Below are 24,419 nucleotides of genomic sequence, written 5' to 3'. Positions count from 1 at the left end.
CTCCGCTGCCCTCATGTTTTCATGTATGTTTATGCGTGTGGTTGCATATTGTCCCAATCTATCTGCATCCATGCAGATTTTTTTTCTGCTTCACTTCATTTTCTTCACAGTGGCACTTCATGCTTGAATAAGCAGATTGATTTGTTATTGTTTGTTCCCATTTTGACTTGTTCTCCGTGGCGTAGAAGTCCCTGCTGATGTTGCTGAGTCATAGTAGCAGCTCTGAGTCAGCCTGATGTGATCAGGTTTGCTCACTTTGCCCTGCAAACCAGATTCATCAGAGTCGAGTTAAGAGGAGATAAAAGACAACAAATCAACATCGTTGATTTAATATCGTCCTGTCCATAAACAGCTGCTTTGGGACTATTAGTATGTAGGTAAATTTCTAGACGCTTTTATTTTAAAAGGTCAAGCCTTTGTGAACGCTAAAGCGTGACATTAAAGAAATAAAACCGAGGATATAAAACTGTACTGCTGTTTAATAGATCTTAAAGTGCATTTGGTATTGTAAGACAAGATTTCACTCATGCAGAAATACGGCTTTATTATTAAGGCAGCAGCATTAATAGCATCTTAGTATCAAGGAGATCAAGGAGTAATGACTATTGACCATGTATAGTAACCCAGTCGTAAAGGCTGTCCTGTAACAGTGAATATGTGTCATTAACCAGAGACCAGAAAAGCTACAGTGTCTTGCTAGGATTAGGAGATTAACCTTGGAATTAGTTTGATATTTAGAGCCAACTGGAGAGATCAGCATTCGATGAAAGGTTATTCACTTGTTCATAATTCATTCTAACATGTTATCATATATTAGGGTTAGCTAAAGGAATCCCAAACACACAAAGAAGTTGATTTGACATCTTATTTGGACCTTTTTATTTAGTAACATGGAAATCGATGGAAAACTCAAGAAATTCAGGCTTTCATCAAGCTGTTGGAAGGTGTTTTGACCCATGAAAGGAGGCCATTAAAGACATTACATCACGAGTGCTTCTTTCCACTCCTGTGCAGGATGAGTACCTGAATGAAGAAGTTGATGCTCGGATGATCGAGTACGAGGACAACCGGCCACTCCTGGACCTGTTCTTGCAGAAGCCCATGGGGATGCTGTCACTTCTGGATGAAGAGAGCCGCTTCCCGCAGGCCACTGACCAGACACTCGTAGGTGAGCTGCTCAGATTTCAATAGAGAAATGTTTGTTTTATTTGCTTTATTATTTATGTTATCATGTTTTGAGTTTGGTAACCCCGGTAACCACAACATCCTGTTAGTGCAGGGGCTGATTACATATGAGGTGTTAATGTAAATTTTCTCCAACTATACACTCTGATATTTTGCTTTGTCCCAGAGCAAGATAACAAGTGTGGTTGAGTTGTGGTGATCATTTAGGTTGTGGCTCCAAAACGATGACCACACAGTGACAGACGTTTAAAGTTGGCTGCTGTGATGGTTTCACGATCAAATATAGCTTGGAACAAAATTGTGATAATATCAGAAATTTAGGTTGACCCTCTCACAAGCCTGGCTGCTGCTGTGCCCTATATATACTATACTATAGATTTATAAGATATTTATATAATATTATAACTTGAATCTAGGGTGTGTAGGGACCTTCGGATGGCCTTGGGTGTTTGGATAATTAACTCATGCAGTCTGATATTTTAGAGAAATTTGAAGGTAATCTCAAGACAAAAAGCTTCTGGAGGCCAATGAGGGTTGACCTGGGCTTTGGGATTCACCACTATGCTGGAAAGGTAATTTAACATTTCATTTTAATCATAAACTGAAGCTGTTTGGCATTTGCTATTCATATCTTTCTTTATACTTCTCTACCAAACCTTAAGGTGATTTACAATGCCGCGGGCTTCTTGGCCAAGAACAGAGAAACCCTTCCAGCTGACATTATCCTGCTGCTGCGGTCGTCGGAGAATGAGCTCATTCGCAAGCTTGTCACTCACCCCCTCACCAGAACAGGTGAAGCAGACACAACCGCTCTTTGTGAATGAAGTTAAAATCAAGTTAAGAAAGAAAGGTAGAAGGTGAAAAGCTCTAACTTTTGCTTCAATTATTTGAAAACGGTGCAGAAGTACTTAAAATAAAATGACAGGCCATTCTTAGCCTGTTTAGCTTCCTCCTCTCGTCTGGCAGACGTGTTTTGTAATAAGCAGTATTCTTTACCAGCATGCATTCTTTGTCAGCAATGTCAAAATCTAATCACAGAACTAATAATCTGCTTATTGCTCTTTAAAAGCATTTTTAAAGGGGCTGTTTTTAGCAGTGATGCTTCATAACCTGATGTCACGTTCACTGACCTGATCAGCAGTAATGAGCATGACAGGAGCCTACTGTTTAGACTTAAAGTAACCTCAGTAATTATCCCACCTGATTAAAATAACGTGCACTGCTCTGTTTCTTCAGATGGTTTCTGGATGTGTGACTAAGTCTCTTTTCTCTGTTGAGGGCAGTTTGTTCACTGACTCGCTCTCTAATCCACTATTCATTTCACAGGCAACCTTGCCCACACCAAGGGTAAAGGCATAAACACAATGCGGAGCCCACGGACCCCGACACGCACCATCACCCTCGCCAAGGTACTTACAGCACTGTCTGCATTATCACTGTATTATCTCCCACATAAAGAACTTCCTCTGAAAAGTTGTTCAATTTATTTTCTCCATATTACTCTCACTACTCCAGTCGTGACCTGCTGCTGAATTAAAGTTCAGATACTTGTGTCTACTGTGTTTTTCAATCATTCTCTCTCTGTTTTTACCCAACTGTAATTACTGCTTATTTTATTTATTTTCTCACCTTTCTTTCGTTTTTCTTTTTCCCTTTCGCTGCATTTCTGTTTCAAAAGATGGGAGTGCTAAGTTTATACAGTTCTTTTTCTTTTAGCGAGGTAATAAAGATGTGTGTATAACTATACCCTTTCCTCACTCTAGATATCCTTATAACAACCAATCCCGATATAGTGGCCTGTAGCTTGGTTTGAGATAGTTACAGTTAAAGTTACTTAGTTCAACAAAGTGAAAAGCGACCTATTATGCATTTCCTTATTTTCTATTTGATATACTTGTCAAAAAAAAGAAACACAAGTAACATAACTATCATATAGTTATAAATAGTACATATATATATATATATATATATATATATATATATATATATATATGTATACATATACATACATATACATACATATATGTATGTATGTATATATATATATATATATATATATATATATATATATATATATATATATATATATATATATATGTATGTATGTATATGTATATGTATGTATGTATATATATGTATATGTATGTGTATATACAAGACTTTTAACCTGCAGAATGGCCTCCCCTGGACGTGCAAACAACACCTCCGTGCCTCCTGTGTTAACAAAATAGTAATTCCATTAACTAAAACCAGAACTGAAAGCTAATCAACGTGTTTGGGGTTTTTAAAAGATTAAAAATGCACAGTAATCAGTTTTAAAACAAAGATATGATGATATTATTGGTTTGGGTTAGGACCGGAGATAAATGTTAATGTTAGTTTGTTCCCTGATTTTTGGTGCCCACTTGTAATATAAATTGGATTGCAGATAGGGGGCAGGGTTTAATAAGAATATTTTCTTCTTCTTTGATAGAAAGTGTGGTTGGTTTGTTTGAATTGTTGTACCAAGTGTGAAATAAATAAATAAATGAAAATGGAAATGAAATGAAATATTTTATATGTCATCATATACAACTTTGCATAGCTCCTCATGTTTGACAAAAGTTCTAAAGTATCAGTTCAGCACGAGCCCCTAATGAGCCAAAAGCTTGTTATGATGCCAAGGAGAGCAGGTATCCCTAATGTGGTTATCTCAGGCACACAGCTCTGTCTGAACAGAGGCCCCGCCTACCTGCTGTTGAAATACTGTGTTTGTGAGAGGCAGCCAATCAATAGTTGGCTTAAAGGAAGAGGGAAAAGAGCTGAAGCAGAGAGTGATTTGACGGGAATCACTCAAAGCTATTTTAATGGACTCCAAGCATAAAAATATAAAGCTGGAAATGAGCATAAAAGGTCTACTTAAAAGTATTTTCCTGCATTAAGTCTCTGTGCAGATCATTATGTGTATTTGCAGCTTTGCTTTGCAAAATGCTAAATGCACCTAAAACATCCCTTACTTCCTTCTGATGTATCACTTATGTTGTGCTAATACTAGACTTGTTCATATATCACTGTGGTGGATTTGTGTTTATAGCACCATGCCTAATTCTGCTAAGCAATTTCAGAAAAATGGCTTACATAGTCAATCCATTTTTTAAAATGCTTTTAAAACAGTGTTAAAACTTTAAATTTTGCACTCCAAGCATTCCGTAATCAGCCTGAGTCTTTCAGGTGCCAGTATCCAAATAAAACTCCTCCTGGCAACTCAATTGCGTTGCTTTACGTGCCGGTGTGAATTAGTTTAGATTGCAGCCGTACACCATTGCTAAATATAAGCCTCAAAGCCATTTGCTCACCTAAAACCAATCGACAGCGGCTACATTTACAAGAACTGTTTGATTAGTTCTTGAATTTATTTCCATTCATCTGCATATTTTAGGGAAAAAGCTCATCAAAGGTTTTGCTCTTGAGAAGCCACGATGAGCGATTTAAATGCTAAAAAACAGCATTAGGCTGATGGCGTGCTATAAAGGTGGTCTTCTCCCCATTGTGTTTGTGTTGAGAATTAGATGTAGAGCTTATTAAAATGTTACCAAATATGTGGTAAAGGACAATTAAGTGTTTTTTTTATTTTTTTATTTAGCTGTCTGTTTTGTTTTTTTCATTGACATGTGACTGATTTGAGTGTAACACTGTTGTATATAAGTAGACCATATTCTTGATTTGGCACTACTTGTTTATCCACTTTATGCGTCTCTTTTGCAGCGTTCTCTGGAATTAAAGCCTGCAAAAAAATTCTTGCTTGATGTAAGCAAATGAAAACGGTGATTGGTGGTTTTTCAAAAACACAGTCAAATGTTTGGAGTAAAATTTGCAAAGGAGAAAAAAGATAAACCGCATACATGTCTCATTAGTCAGATATCCATACTGTACAAGCAGAAAATATAGAGAGTAGTACTATAATATATACCCGGTATTATTGGCCTTTTTGATATGTTTTATGGTTCTTTTGGTTTTTTTAGCCAGGTGAATCTGGAGACATGCCTTGCCACCCTAGAGAAACCACCAACATGAGAACACAGACAGTGGCCTCCTACTTCAGAGTAAGATTTGAACATTTTTTTAAATTATTTTATTTTATTTGCTTGGATCAGTTATTTGGGAGGTTTTTAGAGAGAGCCACAAATTAACAAACGAATACAGTTGTACTCAGTAGTTCACATACACTCATCATGAGCATGATTTCATAGTAATTTTGAGCTTTTAATAATTTCTTTTAAGTGTTTTGTTTCCAGGGTGGAATGATTGTACAGCAAAGATCTTAAAGATTTATGCATTTATTTTGAATTTTCTACACAGGGTCAGAATTATAAATACAAACATTATTATAACAAATTATACATACAAACTCAGATATATAGATACTCTTTTAGGGCCAGGGGCTGGATAACCACCATCTACCATTATAGAATTGTACCATAAATTTCTAGCTGGTTTTCTTTGAGTGCCTTCTCTCACCAGAAACATTATAACTACCATATATTTACCACAACTACCCCTAATCTTCTTCTTCTGCTCCTTCTAGTACTCTTTGATGGACCTTCTGTCCAAGATGGTGGCAGGTCAGCCTCACTTTGTGCGCTGCATCAAGCCCAACAACGATCGCCATGCCAACAAGTTTGACCGTGAAAAGGTTCTGGTCCAGCTTCGATACACTGGTGTTCTGGAGACTGCCAAGATCAGACGCCAGGGTTACTCTCACCGCATCCTGTTTGCTAACTTCATTAAGAGGTCAGTGGTGAAAAGCAGAGCTTATGAAGTGATTACAAAATCAGTGTGTAGACCCTTGATATTAGTATCCAGATAATTACATTGATTGCTGCAGGTACTACTTATTGGCTTACCATGCTAACGAGGAGCCCGCTGCGACTCCAGAAACATGTGCTGCAATACTGGAGAAGGCCAAGCTGGAAAACTGGGCTATGGGAAAGACAAAGGTAAGGAGAGATTTAATTTGGTGTTCACTGTTGTTTATCACTGTTTGGTTAAGTTGAGGCAAGAAATTAAAAGAAATTTTCCACCTTTTTATTGTTGCATTCCTTCATGTTCCAGCAGAAATCTCAAACATACAGAACAAACATCCAAATGTAGCACATTGAGTTCAGAGTTGTGCTGATTTTTTTGAGTCTCCTTTGCCAGAGGCCAATTTAAAACTTCAATACTAAATAAAGCTTTTTTCCACACGTTATGGTCATAAATAGATTCAAATCAAGTTAATAAAGGACTCCAGATGAAGGCTCATACACCCAAACCATTTAGGTTAAACAAGGCATGAAAATAAAAGAATGTGCTTCTGATTTTTTATTTTTTTTATTTTAAATCTATAACCAAAGAGCATTTCAAAGATCATCATCATCTAATTTCATAGATTTGAGTGAACAACAGTGATTATCCCACAACTGTAAAAGGCTGATGGGGTGTGGTCGTCACCCTGCCAAGCGGTCAGGTGGTTGGGTGGCATGGACCCTCAAGTTTCTGTATTGAAATAGCTCGAGAACAAAGCAACATAAGATTTTGACATTTATACCATAGATGAATCTCCGTGACCTCTTTCTCAAGGTTATGGTCAAAGGTCAGGTTTTTATCCAGTATGTACAGCTCCTGAAAATCTTGGAGTTTGAATCCTGATGACGTGATCTCAAGGTCAGAGGTCAGATTTTCAAATTTATACCTTAGGTGCATTAACTAGGAGGCTAAGGGGTAGCACTGACAGCTGCCAGTATTTTTACATATTCTGATTACCTAGGGTTAGGGTAAATATTAATGCAAACTGAAGCCAGTTTAGTGAAGGCTACTTTCTTTGTAATGCTTTATCTTCTGCTGCTTTATGGATTAGCATTCATTTATTACTTTTCTAATCTTGATAACAACTTAAAACACTTGAGACTCATATGCATTCATATTGCACTGACGCGCACATGCAAATGCCACATACAAAGGTACCTTAAATTGTTGAACCCAGAAATCTCCTGCTGTGAAAGAACAATAACTTCTGCACTGTCGTGCCTGAAAAGGGAATCCAACAGTGCTTGCGTGATTCTGCATTTGAGGCTAAACCTACAGTGTTAAGTTTATATTTGAATAACTAACAGTTGTTTTTATCTCTCTGGGCTTAGGTGTTTCTCAAGTATTACCACGTTGAACATCTGAATCTGATGGTACAGCAGACAACACAGCGAATCATCCTGGTCCAGGCTTGTGTTCGAGGCTGGCTTGGAGCCAAGAGGTACCGGCGGATATTAAAAGAGCGAGAACAAAGTGCCCTGGTGCTGCAGTCAGGTTAGTAAACTGTGCACGCTGGTTGTGTACCACAATGTCAACAAGTTATAGAGGAGGCATAGAATTTTTTTTTTTTTTTGTGCTGCAGCATACAGAGGCCATCAAGCTCGGAAGAGGGTAGCTGATGAGAAAAGCAAAGCAAAGTTGGAGGCCTTCATCATCCAGTTTCAGGCTGGTAGGAGTCTGATATTAAATTAGTTACATTATCTATATGTGGTGCGTATTATATTGGCTTACCCTTGTTCCATTTTCTTCTTCAGTTTGCCGAGGCTATCTCGCAAAAAAGAGGTACAAAGAGATGGTAGATGAGAAGAATAAAGCAGCAACCAAGATTCAGGCTCGCTACAGAGGGCATAAAGAAAGGAAGAGCTTTAAAAGAAAGCTGTAAGAGAGATGGAAGCTATGCACAAAGCAGCAGTGAAATGTCTTTTTTTCTTTTCTTCTTTTTAACATAAATGTGTCTATTTTGCTTCCAGGGAAGCCAGAGAGAAAGAGAAAGCAGAGACTGCTTCCAAAGAAAATGAGGAACAGATAGCAAAACCAGAGAATGATGCAAAGAACGAGGAGGAGGAAACTAAAGCTGCAGTGGTTCTTCAAAGCAACTATAGGGGCTACAAAGAGAGAAAAAAGTTTAAGGAGAGAAAAAAGACGATGGCTGGAGCAGAGCTGGAATTGCCAAATGCAACAGCGGAAGAGGGACAGGAAAAAGATGTCCAAGAGTTGGCTAACAAAGAAGGGGCAGGTGAAAAGTCAGCTGATAAACAAGAGGAGAATGAGGAAGATGAAGAAAGTACTTATGAAGCAGAGGAGAATGATGACAGTGATAATACTCAGGTGCCAGAAGATGAGCACACAGAAGTGGCGGAGGAAGCAGTGATTCAGGATGCTGAGCCTAAAAAAGAAGAGCAGGAGGATGGTGGACAGAAAAAAACTGCAGGTGAGGAAGCTGCTGATTTAGAAGAGGAAACCAAGGCGGCCACTGTTCTCCAGAGTAACTTCAGGGGCTACAAAGAGCGGAAGAAATTAGAGGAAGAAGGCAAAATCCCAGCTAGGAAACAGAAAGCAAAAAGTCCTGCAGGGGACGAAGTGCTGGAAAAGGAACCAGGTAGTGACGAGGCAGAAAAAGAAGCCTCGACAACAGCTGAAAATGCAGATGAGACCAAAGCGGCTGTAGTGCTTCAGAGCAATTTCAGAGGCCACAAGGAGCGCAAACGACTCGAAGAGGAGGGAAAGCTCCCCAAGAAAAGGCAGAAGGAGAATGATGTTCCTCCAGAGCCTCCAAAGGAGGAAGAGACAGAGGAATCTCTTCCAGAACACCAGGAGAACACTTCTAGTGAGAACCGAGAAGGGCTGGATGAAGAGAAAGCAGCTACTGTCATCCAGAGTAACTTCAGAGGCCACCGGGACCGAAAGAAAATGAAAGCTGAGAGGGAAGCGCAATTGAAAGCTAAGGAGGAATCTGGGACTCCCACTGATGCAGAACAGGAGGAGGCTGTGGACATCACTGATGTGGTAATTGAACGTAAAGATGAGACAGACGTTGAAAAACAAAGACTGGAGGAAGAACACGCTGCAGTGAAGATCCAGAGTAACTTCAGAGGGTACAAGGACAGGAAGAACCTGAAGGCCAACAAGGAAGCTGCACAGAAAGAGACAAGAAGGCTGGAGAGCTTCTCCAGACAGGTTATAGCCTCAAACAGATTTTATTGAAAACTCACTATCTTGTCATTTTCTCACCAGTCTTATATTCTTTTTCCTTCTAATCTACCCAACAGATCGCAAAGACGTCTGAGGACTTTCTGACTCTGCAGCAGAAGCTGAATGAGATCATCCAGGCCCATCAATCAGACCCTGAGAACAATGGCATGTTGTTTGTGAGAGGAAACGCAATCAATGGTAGCTTCACTCCCCAGCGTCGCCATTCAAGTAAGATAAGTGAGGTTGGCTAGGTGAAAAACAGATTATAAAGCAATGAAAACAATTCATAATGCTGTCATGGATTGACCCAAAGTTAATTTGAAGTTCTGGTTCAGCTTTTGATGCACTGGACCTTTAGATAATTAAGAAAGACAGTCTGTCCATTCTCACTGTCTTCTCAGCTTCTCTAGTCTTTTTCAGTCGGCTGAACTGAAGATAATGGATATGGTGCCCAACTGCGCTCAGAACCATTGACCGAAAGATGTCAAATGCGACTGAGCTATTAGTTCTATTCAAACTGACTGAAAACAACAATCTGGGCCAGGAGTGGGTGCTCATTTTTAAGGATAATAAAGTCCAGCTATTTTCTCCCTGTTCTTTAATTTTGATCGATAAAAAACAAAACAAAAAAAACAAGGAGATTGCGATTTTATTGCTGACTTCTGGTAGATGACCATGTTACTGATTAGGGATGCACCGATACCACTTTTTTGGAAAATGAGAACGAGTACGAGTACTTGCATTTCAGTACTCGCCGATACCGATACCGAGTACTTACTCATTGACAAATGCCAGCCATTTGACTTTCTGGTAGTAATAAGGGAAATGTATTTCATATTATATATATTGCATACATTTGTATTTGTGTATTTTAGTTACAGATATATAATATTTCAGATGTAAAATAATCTTACATTTAGTACTGTAGTTTATCATTGAATACCTATAGCACACAGACTTTACCTTGGGTCAAGTATGGTGGAGATGAAGTACAGTGGGTTGGTCTCGACATCACTGAAGCGCTTCTTGACAGCTGCCTGTAAGGTTGCTTTCATTGCCTTGATGCCGTGGTCCTCGTCTGTTTCTCTGTTTAGAAGTCTCAGCTGGGATGACATCAGAGGCTAGTGCGTCGTAGCTGCTCACTTTTTTAGTTAGTTCCTCAAAGGGGGCGAGGGTGGCAACAGTCGTCTCCTTAAGAGCCCATTGGTGAGCAGTGAGATAGTCAGGGAGTTCATGCTCGGACACATACACCTCCAGCACTCGCTTTTGCTCAATGAGGGACTGGAGCATGTAATACGTGCTGTTCCAGCGCGTCTGTACGTCCTGCTGCAGTCTCTTTATTGATTGGTTGAGCTGTCCCTGAATGTCCTCGAGGCGGGAGTAGGCTAAGGCGGAATGTTTAAAATGCCCAACTATTTTCCGTCCCACTGCTATAGCATCAGCTATGCTCCTCTGTGCTAATAAGTGTGGGTAAATAAGCGTGGGTAAACTCTTTGTACTCGTTGTCGTGTTGGGATTTTAGGTGCTTGATTAAATTACTTGTGTTAAATGCGCTACCTTTTGAGCCTCCTCTGGACAATTTCGCTGAGCACAATTTGCAGTCCGCCTTTGTTTTCGCGTCTTCGTTCACTTTGAAATAGTTCCACACGGCTGACTTGTCTCTCCTCGCCTTCTCCCAGCTCTGAGATGCAGCCGGGGCCTGGGGGCGGGCACTCGGCGCTTGTGATTAACCCCTTACATGCCGCTCAAACATAGACAGGTCTCAGACCGTGGTATCGGTCCCCGGTATCGGGGGACTTTTAACGAGTACGAGTACTTTAGAAAATGTGGTATCGAGGCCGATACCAGATACCGGTATCGGTGCAGCCCTATTACTGATGGACAGCATCTTCTTTCTGTGTCCTGCAGCTCTATTAGATTGGGAAACCTGAGAAGGTCAAGTGCCAAAACAGGAAGCATTTCTCTTCTTCATGTGTCATCAAAGATAACATGATTTGCATGGGTGATATCTGTAATTGCTTTTGGGGTGGTCAATGAAGAGAGGCAATAAATTTGAAAAGTTCACTTTGCAAAAATAAAGATGACAGCTGTCATTGTACATTCAGGTGTCTCAAGTAAACAATCTAATATTTATGTAATGAAGGGTCATATTTGGTCACAATCTCAATTATTTTGCTTTTTATCAAGCTTTAGAGTCTTTTTGAGTTTTATTACAAGGGCATTGCATTTGCAGTACCTTTTTAATCTTGTGTGATAGCCTTGTAATCCTCTGTTTGTAAATTCAGTTTAAATTTTTTTAGTAGTCAACATTTTGAATAATCACTTTTGTTTTGGAAGTTGCAACAGTGCACCAGGGTATCTTCAGTAAGACTAGCATTTAACTTTCACCTGTCACCACAAAAGCCCACATTTTAATTAATTTTGTATTATGAATGCATATTCATTATTTGACTAGTACCTTAAAGAGTAATATGAAAGTAGTAATCTAAAGGGAGAAGACAAAACCAAAAGCCAGCCACAAAAGGATACTCCCCACAGACAAATGACTAACGTAAAGCCTTTGAGTTTCAGACTGTATGCTTTGAATGTATTGAATGATCTTGCATTTCTTTGATTTCATATAGTTTTTTAATTTTGCAGAAGAGTGTTTTATTTTTTTCCTTCAGTTTGTCACTAACTTAATCCCTTTGACCAAGTGTTTACATTATTTTATGGTGTTTCTGTCCTGAACATAATACTTTTTGATCCTTAACCATGCTATATTTACTATAAAAAAGATTTAGTAAGAAATAATAATCCATAATGGAACATAAAGCTTAGCTAGTCTTAAAGCCTTACCACGAAGAGAAAACTAGCTAACTCAGTTGATAACCTGGAACTACTCAGTAGCACTGGGTTATATCCTCATTGGTTTTTCTAAGTAATTTTTCTTCTTTGTGACATGAATTTATCAAGGTGCAGAATACATTTCTCAGATATTTGGTCCAAGTTGACACTACACAGTTGCTGATTTGTTGGCTACACATTCCACTTCTGCTATTTACATAAGCAAGCAGCTAAAAAGAAGTACCTAATACAATGGCCAGTGAGAGTGTGTTAACTAGAGAGCATTTAATGACTCTTACTCAGTTTGTTTTCTTTCAGAAAGAGCCCGAATAGATGTTTTTGTTTCCAGTCTTTATGCTAGGCTAAGCTAACTTGCGGCAGTGTACAGATCTGCAAACAAAAGAGTGGTATCACAGAGTGAGCTACACAGATAACAGTCTTCCTTTAATCCAGGCATGTTTGCCCTTTACAGACTCTTCTCCAGCACAGTGCATTGCCTGAGGTAAAGCAGAATGAATTATCAGTGTTATTTCCAGGGGCTAGTGCAACTCCTATGAAATTATCATTTTCAGCTTCACAAAGTCATTTCTCCATTGACGGCGCTAATCTGTCCTCATGAATTTCACTGACATAATAAATCAAAATCATTTGCAATACACAGAGAGAGAGAGAGAGAGAGAGAGAGCAGAAGAATCCCAGTCACATTGTTCTTCAGGAAAGGTCATCAGATGTTAATCATGTTTTGTGAGTTAGCATTTCCAACAATTATGGCAAGAAGTAATAAGTAAGTACGTAAAATTGGCTTTAGTTGTTTGCAATTCAGAATGACCTTTGGATGCAGTTGTTCAATAATGTTACAAACTTTTTACCTTCTTCACCTGAGAGCTTCTGTACGTGATGGATTGTTTTTTTCCCGTATGTGAACAGCGATTAATAATGAGCATCAAACAAAGGTCACTGTAATATATTTATAATTGCAATAACATAGATGAGGGTTGTTGATACAGTACATCATGTATGACAAACATGATAGATTGCAGTACAGCCGCTGCAAGGTGGGAGATGTCAGGCATGAAAGCTGCCCACCCAATCACTGCATGTTCAAATACCGTACTCGGAATTAAACGTGGATCATTACGAAGTTATCAAACATTGCACTTCCACAAGTGCCTTAGAAAATATACACTAAAAAATATTCCTGAGCCTCATAAAAATGATACAATAATCTTGAGTAAGATATAACTGAAATAGATAACATCAAATGTTTATACCTGTGTCATTAATCTGGACTGCACTGGTGGTTCTTGCTTTGAATCTAGTCATCTTTCATTTCACAACTTCTCTCTAAAGTCATCTGTCAAAAGTTAAAAAAAAAAAATATATATATATATATATATATATATATATATATATATATATATATATATATATATATATATAACATAATGCAAAAACACATTATGTGCATGTTATATGTTCAGTTTTCTACTGTAATTTATGTGGCATCTTGCAGGAGAAAAATATTATGAATTGCTGAGGCTAACATCCAGATGTAGAAATCCATCACAGAGTAGAAATACCTCCCTCCTCTCCAATTGACCATAATGCTAACATAAATCCTTATATATTTCCAGAAATCTGCATTTTACAGCAGCACTCTTTGTTATTAAAGGCTGCAGAAACGTATTCTGTGAAAAGTAGGAAGTAAAAAGATGGAAATACAAACTGATTTGAAGGCAGCAATTTCTGGGCAGTCGTCTCTGTCTCACCATCCCCCATCTCATCTGCCATGTTTGCTCTTTAAGAAGGGAAGAAAATGCCCCAAAATACTTCAGCTAAGAGTACTTTTGTGAAATAAAAGGCTGCAGCAGTGGTGGGCATGCCATGAAAACAAACTGACACTTTAAAAAAATGCAAACTGATCATGTGTTGAAGATATTTTGAGAGTTTATCAGGAAGTAAAGTTGTGCGTTTTTGTCAGCCTCAGTTGCCCTATTATCATCAGCAAAACCAGTGCCGGATGCATTAAACTGTCCGTGTTACTTTTCAGCTGACAAAAGATTGTCGAGAACCCCCCGCAGGAACCAGCAGCCAAAGACCCTGAATACACCAGAGGACTCCACCTATTACAACCTGATTCATGTAAGTCTAAGAGAAGGCGACAAACGATTTCAGATATTTTCTACAACAAAGCTTTGCCGTCAGCTGCACCTGTAACCGCCTTCCCAGCATCTAGCTTTAATAATGCACTATTGATTGTCAGATTTTACCCTGTAGTAGAGCTCTTTACCACACACCGTATGTTGCCTAGGTGAGAAATATCAGACTATTATGAAGCTGTCTGGAAAAGTTTTTTTGTCAATGGAGTGATTTTCTTCAGAAGTTTCCCTTTTGTACTAAAAGTAGTCCCTTTTTATTCAGTGTTTATTGTTAGAAATCTTTTAATCATTTTGGTGCACAATAGCACCTGATTGCTGTTTACTGTTCTGTTTGTTCTGTAGTGTAGTTAACACTGCAGATACAATCTATCTAGTCGATAATTAGACTGACGATCTCTTTAGACATTTAGGCATTCAACACTCAAAGGAGCAGACTTTTACTAAATCGATTACTGTGCTTTCACATTTGCTCAAGTAGTTTTAAAACAGAAGAATTCCGTTAAACTTTAGTGGAATTAATATTTAAACAATGTTTCATTTTGCATTGTTGAAAATATGAGAGAACAGCCACTAAAATGGTGGCGCATCCCATTAAAAAGAGACATGTCACAGAAAACCTATGGCTAAGGGGAAGAAAATCCACTCGCTGGACCCTTTATTAGCTACTATGAGGTTGGACCCTCTTTTACCTTCAGAATAACCTAAATTCTTCATAGCAAAGCTAACTATTGAGTTTAAATGAGGCTTAGTTGGTACTACAAGGCCCAAAGTGTACCAAGAAAATGTACAGTGACACCATTATACTATGGTGGATGGAGAGATGCTTTCATGTTGTTTACACCCAGATTTGACCCTGCCATCTAAATAATGCATCAGAAATCATTAGACCAGAAAATGTTTTTTCTTCTGCTGCTGTAGCCCATGTTCTTCAAGTTTCAACATGTTGTGCTTTAAGAGATGCTCTTCTGCATACCTTGATTGCAGCAAATTGGTATTTGAGTTACTGTTGCCTGCTTGATAGTTGTGTGGGAAAATCCCAGCAGATCAGCAGTTTCTGAAATAATCAGACCAGTCTGCCACATTCAAAGTCACTTAAATTACTTTCTTCCCCATTCCGATGATCAGTATGGACTTCAGCAGGTTGTGTCTATATAGTGCAATCAAATTGGCTAATTAGATACTTGCATTACTGTGCAGTTTGGCTAACGAAGTGGCTAGTGGGGGTCTTTTATCTGACGTTTCTCACTGAGTGACTGAAATGCCTCTCATAGACATCAGTGACCATCATGCTTTAGTTTAACGCATTATTTCCAAATTGTTGTGTTTTTCTCTAGATTATTTGATTGTGATTAGTAGTAATGCTCTCTTATAAGATGATATGTCACCATCTTATACAACAAGATATGTCATCTAGAAACCATGAATATAGAGTGTTTGTGGGTAAATCCATCCAGATATTACTGTTGGCTGTTTGACATTTAATAATCAGTTCTCCATCTCTCTTCATTCAGCGGTCTGTCCAAGATGATAAACGCAAACCCAGGAAAGAGGGGTAAGTGTCCCACTCTTATTTTAACAACCTATTAGCTACTGTTTTATGAGGTTGGCATGCTGCCTCCTTGCTTGCTACTCCTGGGCCATAGTAACAACTACAGCCTGGTGCCGACATAGGGACAGTGCAAGGGCATAGGGTCCAAACTTAATGATCCACAGTGATACACACATCCACAGTTAAATTAATTGCCCTCATCTTTTACCTCTTTACATTGGCCGAATACCATATTCTTAGAGAAATTTAATGTAAGGAATCCCAAATTGGTGGTTTGGTATAATTTATAGGAGTTGTTCTGTGGGTTTCTGCATTATGTGACATGTTTCGAATATACTGGTAAATGTTTTCAGCATTTTTGTTAAAGAAAAGAAAATGAAACCAGAAAGTATCTGTGGATGTGTGCAGTCATGCATATGTATGTGCTGTACAGGCCACAAGGTGAGCATCCCGCACAGAGTGAGGGGTTGAAGATAGACCGATAGGACTGGCTGAACAAGCAGGGGCCTGGGTACTTTATCACAGCAGTCTGAGGAGACACAGACATGCACACACACACACTGAGCCACCTTGATGTGGACACACACAATACAACACAGTGCTAAACATCAAGGGTAATAATTTGTTAGCAAATAAATAAAGCCAGCGATGGACAGGAGCAGTTTACATGCATCATTAAGGATGAGAAGGTCAGCAGGAACAATAGTGTCTCTGGCTGAAGCTGACAGCTATTGGGCTTGGGAAATGGGAAAACGTGGGTGGTAGGGATAGAAAGCTGGAGAGTATACTGATGTGATGATAGTAAATGAGAGTGAATACATGAGAAATGGGGAGGGAAAGTGTGATTGCATAGCACAGATATCTATATTTTAGTACCACCATCAGCACTCTGAAATCTACAAGTTGGTTGGTTATTCAGCCTATTTCAAGCTTATGAAACCTTATAGGCTTCTCACCACACTGCATTTCAAAAATATGTCTGTAATCGTTGTGCATTCAGTGCATAATTAATTCTGTCATATTATTTGGGACATTTCAAACAAGTCTGCGGCTATAGGTTAATGTATGCTTGTGGCTAATGATATATTGCTACTTTAAGCTAAATACTAAAATGCTTAGAGCATTAAAAAGGCCTGTAACCCTATTTTTAAGAAAAAGTTGTTATCTAAGTTATTAGAACTATTAGAAAGTAATTAGAAGGACATTTAGATTTGCTTGCTTCTTGTTGGTATGAAATAGTCTTCCATCTGCTTTTTTCCCCAAGGGGTGATAACATTTTACATTTTACACCACATCTTCCTGAAGCAAACGTCCCATTTTTCCAGGACTACACTAACATATGACACACTGCGGTTGGATCTCCTGCCAGAAATAAACCAAGGATCTTTTGTGTAAATGGCAAATGTGTTAACCACTACACCACATAAAAAGCTAACTGTGATCTAACCTTTTGTGTTCTAAAATGAGGCCAGATTTAGACATTGGCTATTTCTTACCTCAGTAGCTTTACTTGTCAGTGTAAGAGAATGTTTACAAAAAAAGCCACCATGTTGATTTTGGTCTGAAATTAGATACCCCACAAGTTGTATTCATCTTGCTCATCAAGCATACAATGCTGGGAAGTCATCCAAAAATGCTTCCGTGTGCATATCAAGGTACTTCACTTCAATCAAATGAATAATTTGTCTAAAACAATTGTCTAAAACCATTTCACTTTCAGTCTACCCAGAAGAATTCAAAAGATCCCAGATAAGCCCCCCTTTTTTGTTCTGACCCAGCTTATAAACCACTTCTTTATTTTGGAGTGCCTTGTAAAATGGCAAAATAGCCACCTAGCTTTAAAAAAAGAAAAGAAAGTTTGCTCAGTCACTCCTCAAAGCTTCTCTCACCTTATTAAAGAAACTCAAATGTTTAGTCAACCAGAAGAATCCAGAAGATCCCGGACGAGCCCCCATTTATTTTCTGACCTGGCTCATTAGCCAGTACAAAAAATGAAGAGTGATTTCAGAGCTTTAGATTACTGAAAAATCAAAGTTAAAAATTGAGATGATGCAGTATAAAACAACAGTGAAGACTATATGCTGTACTTTACCAATAATGGCAGGCCTAAGCCAACCCCCAACCCAGGTATACCTTTATCGGGTATGCCTGAATAAGACTCATGCACTGCCACTCCAAGGTCAATAAGGGGTTCAGAAGGGCTGGTTAAATGTGCCATATCTGGTTAGTTCAATGTGGCAAGTGCCTTGAGATATTCAATCAATTTATGTTGTCGTGTTAGTAATGTTTGAGTTGTATATGGCAGTGGTCCCCAACCTTTTTTGCGCCACGGATCGGTTTATGCCCGACAATATTTTCACAGACGGGCCTCGGACCAGTACCGGTCCGAGGCCCGTGGATTGGGGACCGCTGGTATATGGCATAAAAAAAAGAAAAATCAGTGGATGTTTTAGGAAATGGCAATACTTCAGCTAGTTAAAACACGACCAGGTATAACCTGAAGTCTTTGTCACAGAGCCATCTTAACAAACAAACTGAACATCTGCATTCCTCTGTGAATTATTTGTATCTAGTGCTCCAAAAACTTTAAAAAAAAATTAATAGCTCTTATATAATAGATCAAAATCTTGTGCTAGCCATTGTCATTGTGGTTTTTCTTTGTCAATCACATAATTGAGCTAATAGTTTAGAAGACAGGAGAGGTAATTATAATCAAGGAGAAAGAGTGTATTTCAGCTTTAGAATAGCACATTTATTGTAATTCATCAGTCGGATAATTGTGTGCCAACCCCGCCTCCAAAAGTACAGTGATAAGTTCAGGTCAAGCTTCAAACACATCACAATGTAAGAATGAGATCGGTGTACTGAGCAGTACTGACTATATATTCTGATAGTGGTTATTACCTTATGTTAATAATGTGTGAGACATATTGATCTGCACATTGAAACTGTCCTTTTCACACTTCTGTTTAAATGGAGGTCAAAGTGACGGCTGAGAGAAGGGCTGCACAGTGCAGATGGACAGTTTGCACAGTCTGGTGAGCAGATACCTGGATGATGAGGACTTGATAATTATCCTCTTCTCAATAAGATTTGGCTTCTTTCTGCTGCTCAGTTAATTTTATAGTCACTGCCATCACAGAGACAAATTTTAAAGATGTTAAATCAGCTGGTGAATTAATTTGGGGAAAATATTTTTCTCCTTTTCTACAATAAAGAAATAGTTATATTGGTGCCAGCATTTAGTGGCTTCTAAAAGAAAGAAAATCACAAAAAGCAGAAGATCATGAGTATCTCAAACACCTGCTTATTACGGAGCCCCGCAGGGGACATGGGAAAAAAAAAAGATTAAGACGGACTTTTGCGAGATCTCGCAAAACAAACTCGGGATCTCGCAAAACTTTTGCGAGATCTCGCATAGTTGAATTCCAACAATGGCGGCAGCTACTTAGTTGTAATATTACTCTTTCTGGGTCACAAAATACACTTTTAAGATATTTTGAGGCGTGAATGTAGTTGTGTAAACGTCAGATACCTGCTCGGTTTACAAGACCTCACATATTTGCAAAAGTGCTCCGACGTTTTCGGAGATCTGACACCCACCATCTCAAAGCTAACGGGAGGTCGAGACCTACCACAGCCGGGAGGAACACCGCTTTCCCGGCACATCGTGCCTCGACCTCCCAGTCGGCTTCGAGCTGGTGGCCTCCGAAAAATGCGGCTAAAACTTTTGCAAAACAAACTCGGGATCTCGCAAAAGTTTTGCGAGATCCCGAGTTTGTTTTGCGAGATCTCGCAAAAGTCCGACTTAATTTTTTTTTTCTCCCATGTCCCCTGCGGGGCTCCGTAGCTTATAGACAAAGAAAGTTAGAAAAAAGAATAGCTCTGCACGTGAGCAGAATAGCTAAACCCTCTGTTTATGAGGGGCAACCAGTCAAAGGAAAGTTAGCCTAAAGGGGAGTGGCCTTTAAGGAGATGTTTTGACTTGTTTTAGACAGGAAGCAAAGGGCTTCACAACAATCAAGTATAAGAAAACAAGTATTATTCTGAAGTCTGATTCATGCAGAGCAACTTCAGTCGAGTCAAAAATAAAAATTTGAGTATGAAATGAGCACATATGGTCCCCTTTAAAGAGTTGCTGAGGTAGCTGCATTGAAGTCCATATAGCCAACCTGCGCTTGCTCCTAATTTTAAAATAAAAACTTGAAAAGACTTTTATCTGACCTTAAACAAATGACTTTATAATCAGATTTGAACGTAAAGTAAGAAAAACATAACGAGAGGGAAAGCACTTAACTTCGATCAAGATCTACTATTGAGGTTGTTGCGTTTATGAGAAATGTGTTGCATTGATTTTTACAGTATTTGCGTCTGGTTTCAGTCACACCTGTGCTCTATTTGCATCCAGAGAACCTGTTTAAAGACTGTTTGATGACACTCTAATGTCTGTCTGACCCCGTCCTCCTCTTATTTTTGCTGTAGCTCAGGGAAACTGTTGGATGTGGATGACCACTACTACCCAGCCCTCTCTACCAGCCGTTCTGAACCCTCCATGTCCAAAGAGAACACATCATCCATGCCTGAGAGGAAGCAATCTATAGGGAGGAGGCGGTCAATGGAAAGGAGGCGGTCCGTAGAGAGGAAGCAGTCCATGGACAGGAGACGATCTATGGATAGAAGGCAGTTTGGGGACAGGAGGCAGTCTGTAGAGCAGAGACTGACTGCTCCCAGTCGACAGATCCGAGAGAGGGCCGCCACTGAACCGGAGCGTCCCAAATCTGCCAAAGAAAACAGGTGTGTCTTTTTAGTCCTCTTCATAGTGTCTCTGGCAATAAGTACATGTCCTATAAAGTGTCCCTGTATTTTTGTGAAACTGCATGACTGCATCAATTACTTGTTTCTGCTTTTTTAATAATAACAACTGTAGACCTCCAGCTAGGTTTCAGCTGCAACATGAACCAACCCCATTCAAAGCACCTGAGAGATAACTTTCAGCTATGTTGTAATCAGCACCATCAATAAGCTTCAACAAGGTGGAACCACTTTTAAGCTGGAAATCAGTTTCCACTTTTTATGATGCCATTTTAATCTTTGTCAATACCAACCACGAGGTCCCATTATGACATTTTTGGGATTGTTTTTCCAACCATCTCGTCATCATTTCCATCGACTTGCATTATGTGAAACAGATGAAAGATAGGTAATAGCCTTCAGGATTTTTGTCCAGCTGACCGCTTTGTTACCGTCTGCACGTACAATTTATTCCAGTCCAGCTTTACTGATTCACAAATATAGTCACAAGTTACATTATTAATGTTTGCTAACTGAATTTGTTACGTTTCTACTTCAGCATAATAATGCTACTACTGTTGCTACTGTTTAAAAATAAATGTAATCTCAGTGAATTTGGATGATTTGTAAAGTCATACCTTAGTTTACAGAAAGAGGGAAAAGCATTATCTACATAACCATAATAAGACAAAGCTATACAGGCTGTATATGAAAGATGGACGTTCTCACCATGATATCACCCACTGAAGCCACTTCTGAAGCATTTTGGCTCCATCTTGGATTTAAGAGACAGATCTGATCGTATTTTAATGAGGCTGGAGTGCTAAGCTAGCAGCTAATGTTGGCTAGCTGGTAAGGCTATAGTTACAGTAAGGACAATTGTGGTTAGAGACCATGGCATGCTACAATTTTATTGCAACTGTGTACAGTAAACTTTGTAGTTTTGAAAGTCTTCACAGCAAGTCTATGAAAACTCAGTCAATTGTTTTCTTCAAAGTGACTTTGCTGCTTTACAGTTGGTAATAAAATGGCAATAAGATGAAGTCAGTCTGCTGAATAAGGTCAAGTAAATGATTACATGCAGTGTGTTTATGATAATAAGGAAAATTGCTGTCATTCGTTGCTAATCTGTTGCAGTCTACACATTCAACAGACGTTCGCATAAATTACTTATATTCATAGTCCAGTCAGAACCTCACAGATATAAGACAGAAATTCTGAAATTCCTTCACAAATAGTGATGTAGTTGTCTCTTGTCTTTAATTCTAACGTTGTGCTTGATTGTATAGGCACAGTGCACAGATATCAACTAATTAGCGCTTTGTAACATACAAATAAAATACCAGACTTTAACTCATCACAAGCGTAGACTTGGAGAGTTTGTATCACTTAGTTGGTCAAATAATTTCATCATAAAGCTACAAAAGGCAGAAACACCACAAACACAGTCAAGACTTCCAGTTCAGTGACTTTAATTAGCTGAGGTGAAGCCTAGCAGACAGATTAGCAGCCTAGCCTGCATCCACCTGTCACTCAAACCAGTCTCACCCATAATAATGCATAATTTTAAGCCTTGACTAAATTTAAATTGCTGATGATTCATAATAAAAATTTCACTCCACAATAAAGTTTTTGTGAAGAGGTAAATTATCTGCAGAGCTAACAACTGGGCTGTAAACATGTTTATTTTTACAGAAAGTTGTTCAGTTTAACATGAACTTACTGCAGTCTGCCTCAAGTGGCTGTTTGAGGAACTGCAGCTTCTGGCACTTCAACTTTCTTTTATTTTTCAGTGCTATTCAGCTGCCTGTCACTAAAAGATATTATTAAAGATTCTTCAGATCAGGACTACAAAATCAGCTACTTGATTTGTAGTTTTAGTCTGGCCACATCCTTACTCCATAATAGGACTTGTGAGGTACCAGCACCTCTGTTTATGAGTCCGGTTTTTGAATTTTAGTTTTTACTTGCTCGAAGGATAAATTCATGTATGAATTTAATCTATTTTCCCTTCAGCTTAGCCGCTCCCTTGGACAGCTCATGATAAATGGCCCAAATATGATAACCAGTATGAAAACCTTGAACCCTGAACATGAATCTTTTCATCTCCTTTCCATTTAATTTTGTTTGTTTTGTTTACATCCCCACGTCCTACCTTGTGTTCAACATTTCTGTTTTTATCTATTTGTGCTGAAATTTGTCTCATTTGTGTAATCGACAGACGCTCTGTTCCCAGAATGGCCTCCACGGAGAGCCGGACTGAAGAGAATCCATACGACTTCAGACATCTACTGAGGAAGACCTCGCAGAGACAAAGGCTGATCAAACATTACTGAATACAGGAAGTGACTTTTGGCTATTCAGGACTTGATCGGTCGGGATCACTGATCGCACCATGTGGCAGTTTGTTCTGGTGTCCTGCTAACAGCAGCACATGTTTCATTTATTTTATTGATCTTCAGACACATTGTATAACAGTTTGGGTAGGAAATGAAACTCCTCTGGACTTAACTGGACAGACTGTATTGATTTCCATGCATACAGTGAACACAGAGTACAGTCAATGTAAATAACAAGATGTCATACTTTTAAACTTGCTGTAAAATAAGGTTTTATTTATGAGACCAACAGTCTAGTTACTGGTATTCTGTATTTCCAATGTTTTTTCTTCGATATCTTTATTTTCTTTCAAAAAATTTGCAGGTTGTGCTCTTAAAACTTTGCATTTCAAGTCATTCCGAAGTCTAATCAGCTTCATATTGTGAAGAATTTACATTATTTTATCTGCTCAAATGTTCAGTTTGTTCACTTAAACAAAAAAATATATTAAATTCCTCGTCCCATTTCATTATTTCCAGTTGGCTGCTCTCAAATTAGCCGAAATCGCAAGCTTGTCATAACCGTGCAAAATGAATAACGTAGAAGGAAAAATGCAAAGACATTTAGTGTTTCATTGCCTGTGTATATAAAGTACATCAATTCCTCACATTATCCCCCATCCCGCGTTATTGTTGCTTTGTGCGCAATAATCACTACATTTGAAATAGCATTCACTCAAATGACAGCCTTTGATTCTTGTGAATATTTGGTGGAAAAGTAAAAAGGACAGAATGTTTTTTATTTATGTATTTATTTGAATCTTGATGCCAGATTCAACCTCTGACCTTTATGTGACATTTTTGAAAGAGAAGCCCCCCTTGGGGGCTGTTAGTGAATCCCCAGCTACATGTTGACTACACACAGTGGCACAAAAACACGTAGAGCTGAAGAAATCCTGACAAAATGCAGACTAGTGGAGAAAAACTGTTACAGCTTCCTCCACACACAGGATTCACAGACGAATGATTTAAAATAAAGAAATATTACAAAATGTTACACCAAGTTTGAACAAAGAAAAAAACTCAGAAATGACACAATAGAGTGATCTCATAATATATATATATATATATATATATATATATATATATACACACACACACACATTTTAAAGGGTTCAGTTTATGTTAATGAGTCGTTTTGGGTATCAGATAACTGTTGACCAGTGCATTTATAAATCATGATTTATAAATTCATAAATCAGATGAGGCTCAGTGTCGCTTTGATGGCTGCAGGGTTAATTTACACTAATTCGTGGAGACACAGAAGGTGACAGTGTTGGACTTCCACGTGGTGATTTGTAACTAGATATTGTAAGTAAAATAAAATGTTATTTCTGTAGCACCTTTGCAGACAAACACACACTGCTTCACAACACAATACCAGAGCAAAGAAAAACAGAGTTAATGTTGTTTTTAACTATTCCCATTTGGTTTCCTCCTCGTATCCGGATATTGTGACGCAGTTAAACTACAGACTTACCGGCTTAACTTTATTTTGGAGGGGGGGGGTCTTAA

At 38.7% G+C, this 24,419-nt stretch overlaps 1 protein-coding gene across 1 annotated transcript in view; it reads left to right on the top strand.

The window, feature by feature from the left end:
* The window catches only part of myo3a (myosin IIIA), a 63,674-nt gene extending 40,317 nt beyond the window's left edge, over positions 1-23,357 (top strand). Inside the window, exons 20-35 of the mRNA XM_006799244.3 lie at positions 1,015-1,168; positions 1,669-1,757; positions 1,848-1,977; positions 2,512-2,594; positions 5,187-5,267; positions 5,750-5,955; positions 6,050-6,161; positions 7,341-7,503; positions 7,592-7,678; positions 7,764-7,887; positions 7,980-9,186; positions 9,279-9,429; positions 14,078-14,169; positions 15,698-15,738; positions 20,218-20,529; positions 22,748-23,357. Of these exons, the coding sequence (XP_006799307.1) occupies positions 1,015-1,168; positions 1,669-1,757; positions 1,848-1,977; positions 2,512-2,594; positions 5,187-5,267; positions 5,750-5,955; positions 6,050-6,161; positions 7,341-7,503; positions 7,592-7,678; positions 7,764-7,887; positions 7,980-9,186; positions 9,279-9,429; positions 14,078-14,169; positions 15,698-15,738; positions 20,218-20,529; positions 22,748-22,862 (3,147 nt within the window). The 3' untranslated portion in view covers positions 22,863-23,357. The remainder of the gene's footprint in view (positions 1-1,014; positions 1,169-1,668; positions 1,758-1,847; positions 1,978-2,511; positions 2,595-5,186; positions 5,268-5,749; positions 5,956-6,049; positions 6,162-7,340; positions 7,504-7,591; positions 7,679-7,763; positions 7,888-7,979; positions 9,187-9,278; positions 9,430-14,077; positions 14,170-15,697; positions 15,739-20,217; positions 20,530-22,747) is intronic.
* The last annotated feature ends 1,062 nt before the right edge of the window (positions 23,358-24,419 follow it).

The sequence above is a fragment of the Neolamprologus brichardi genome, chromosome 9, assembly GCF_056152115.1.
Source record: "Neolamprologus brichardi isolate AB-2024 chromosome 9, ASM5615211v1, whole genome shotgun sequence".
Taxonomy (NCBI): domain Eukaryota; kingdom Metazoa; phylum Chordata; class Actinopteri; order Cichliformes; family Cichlidae; genus Neolamprologus; species Neolamprologus brichardi.
The sequence above is the reverse complement of the archived record's forward strand: the minus strand, read 5'-3'. Positions and strand labels throughout refer to the sequence as shown.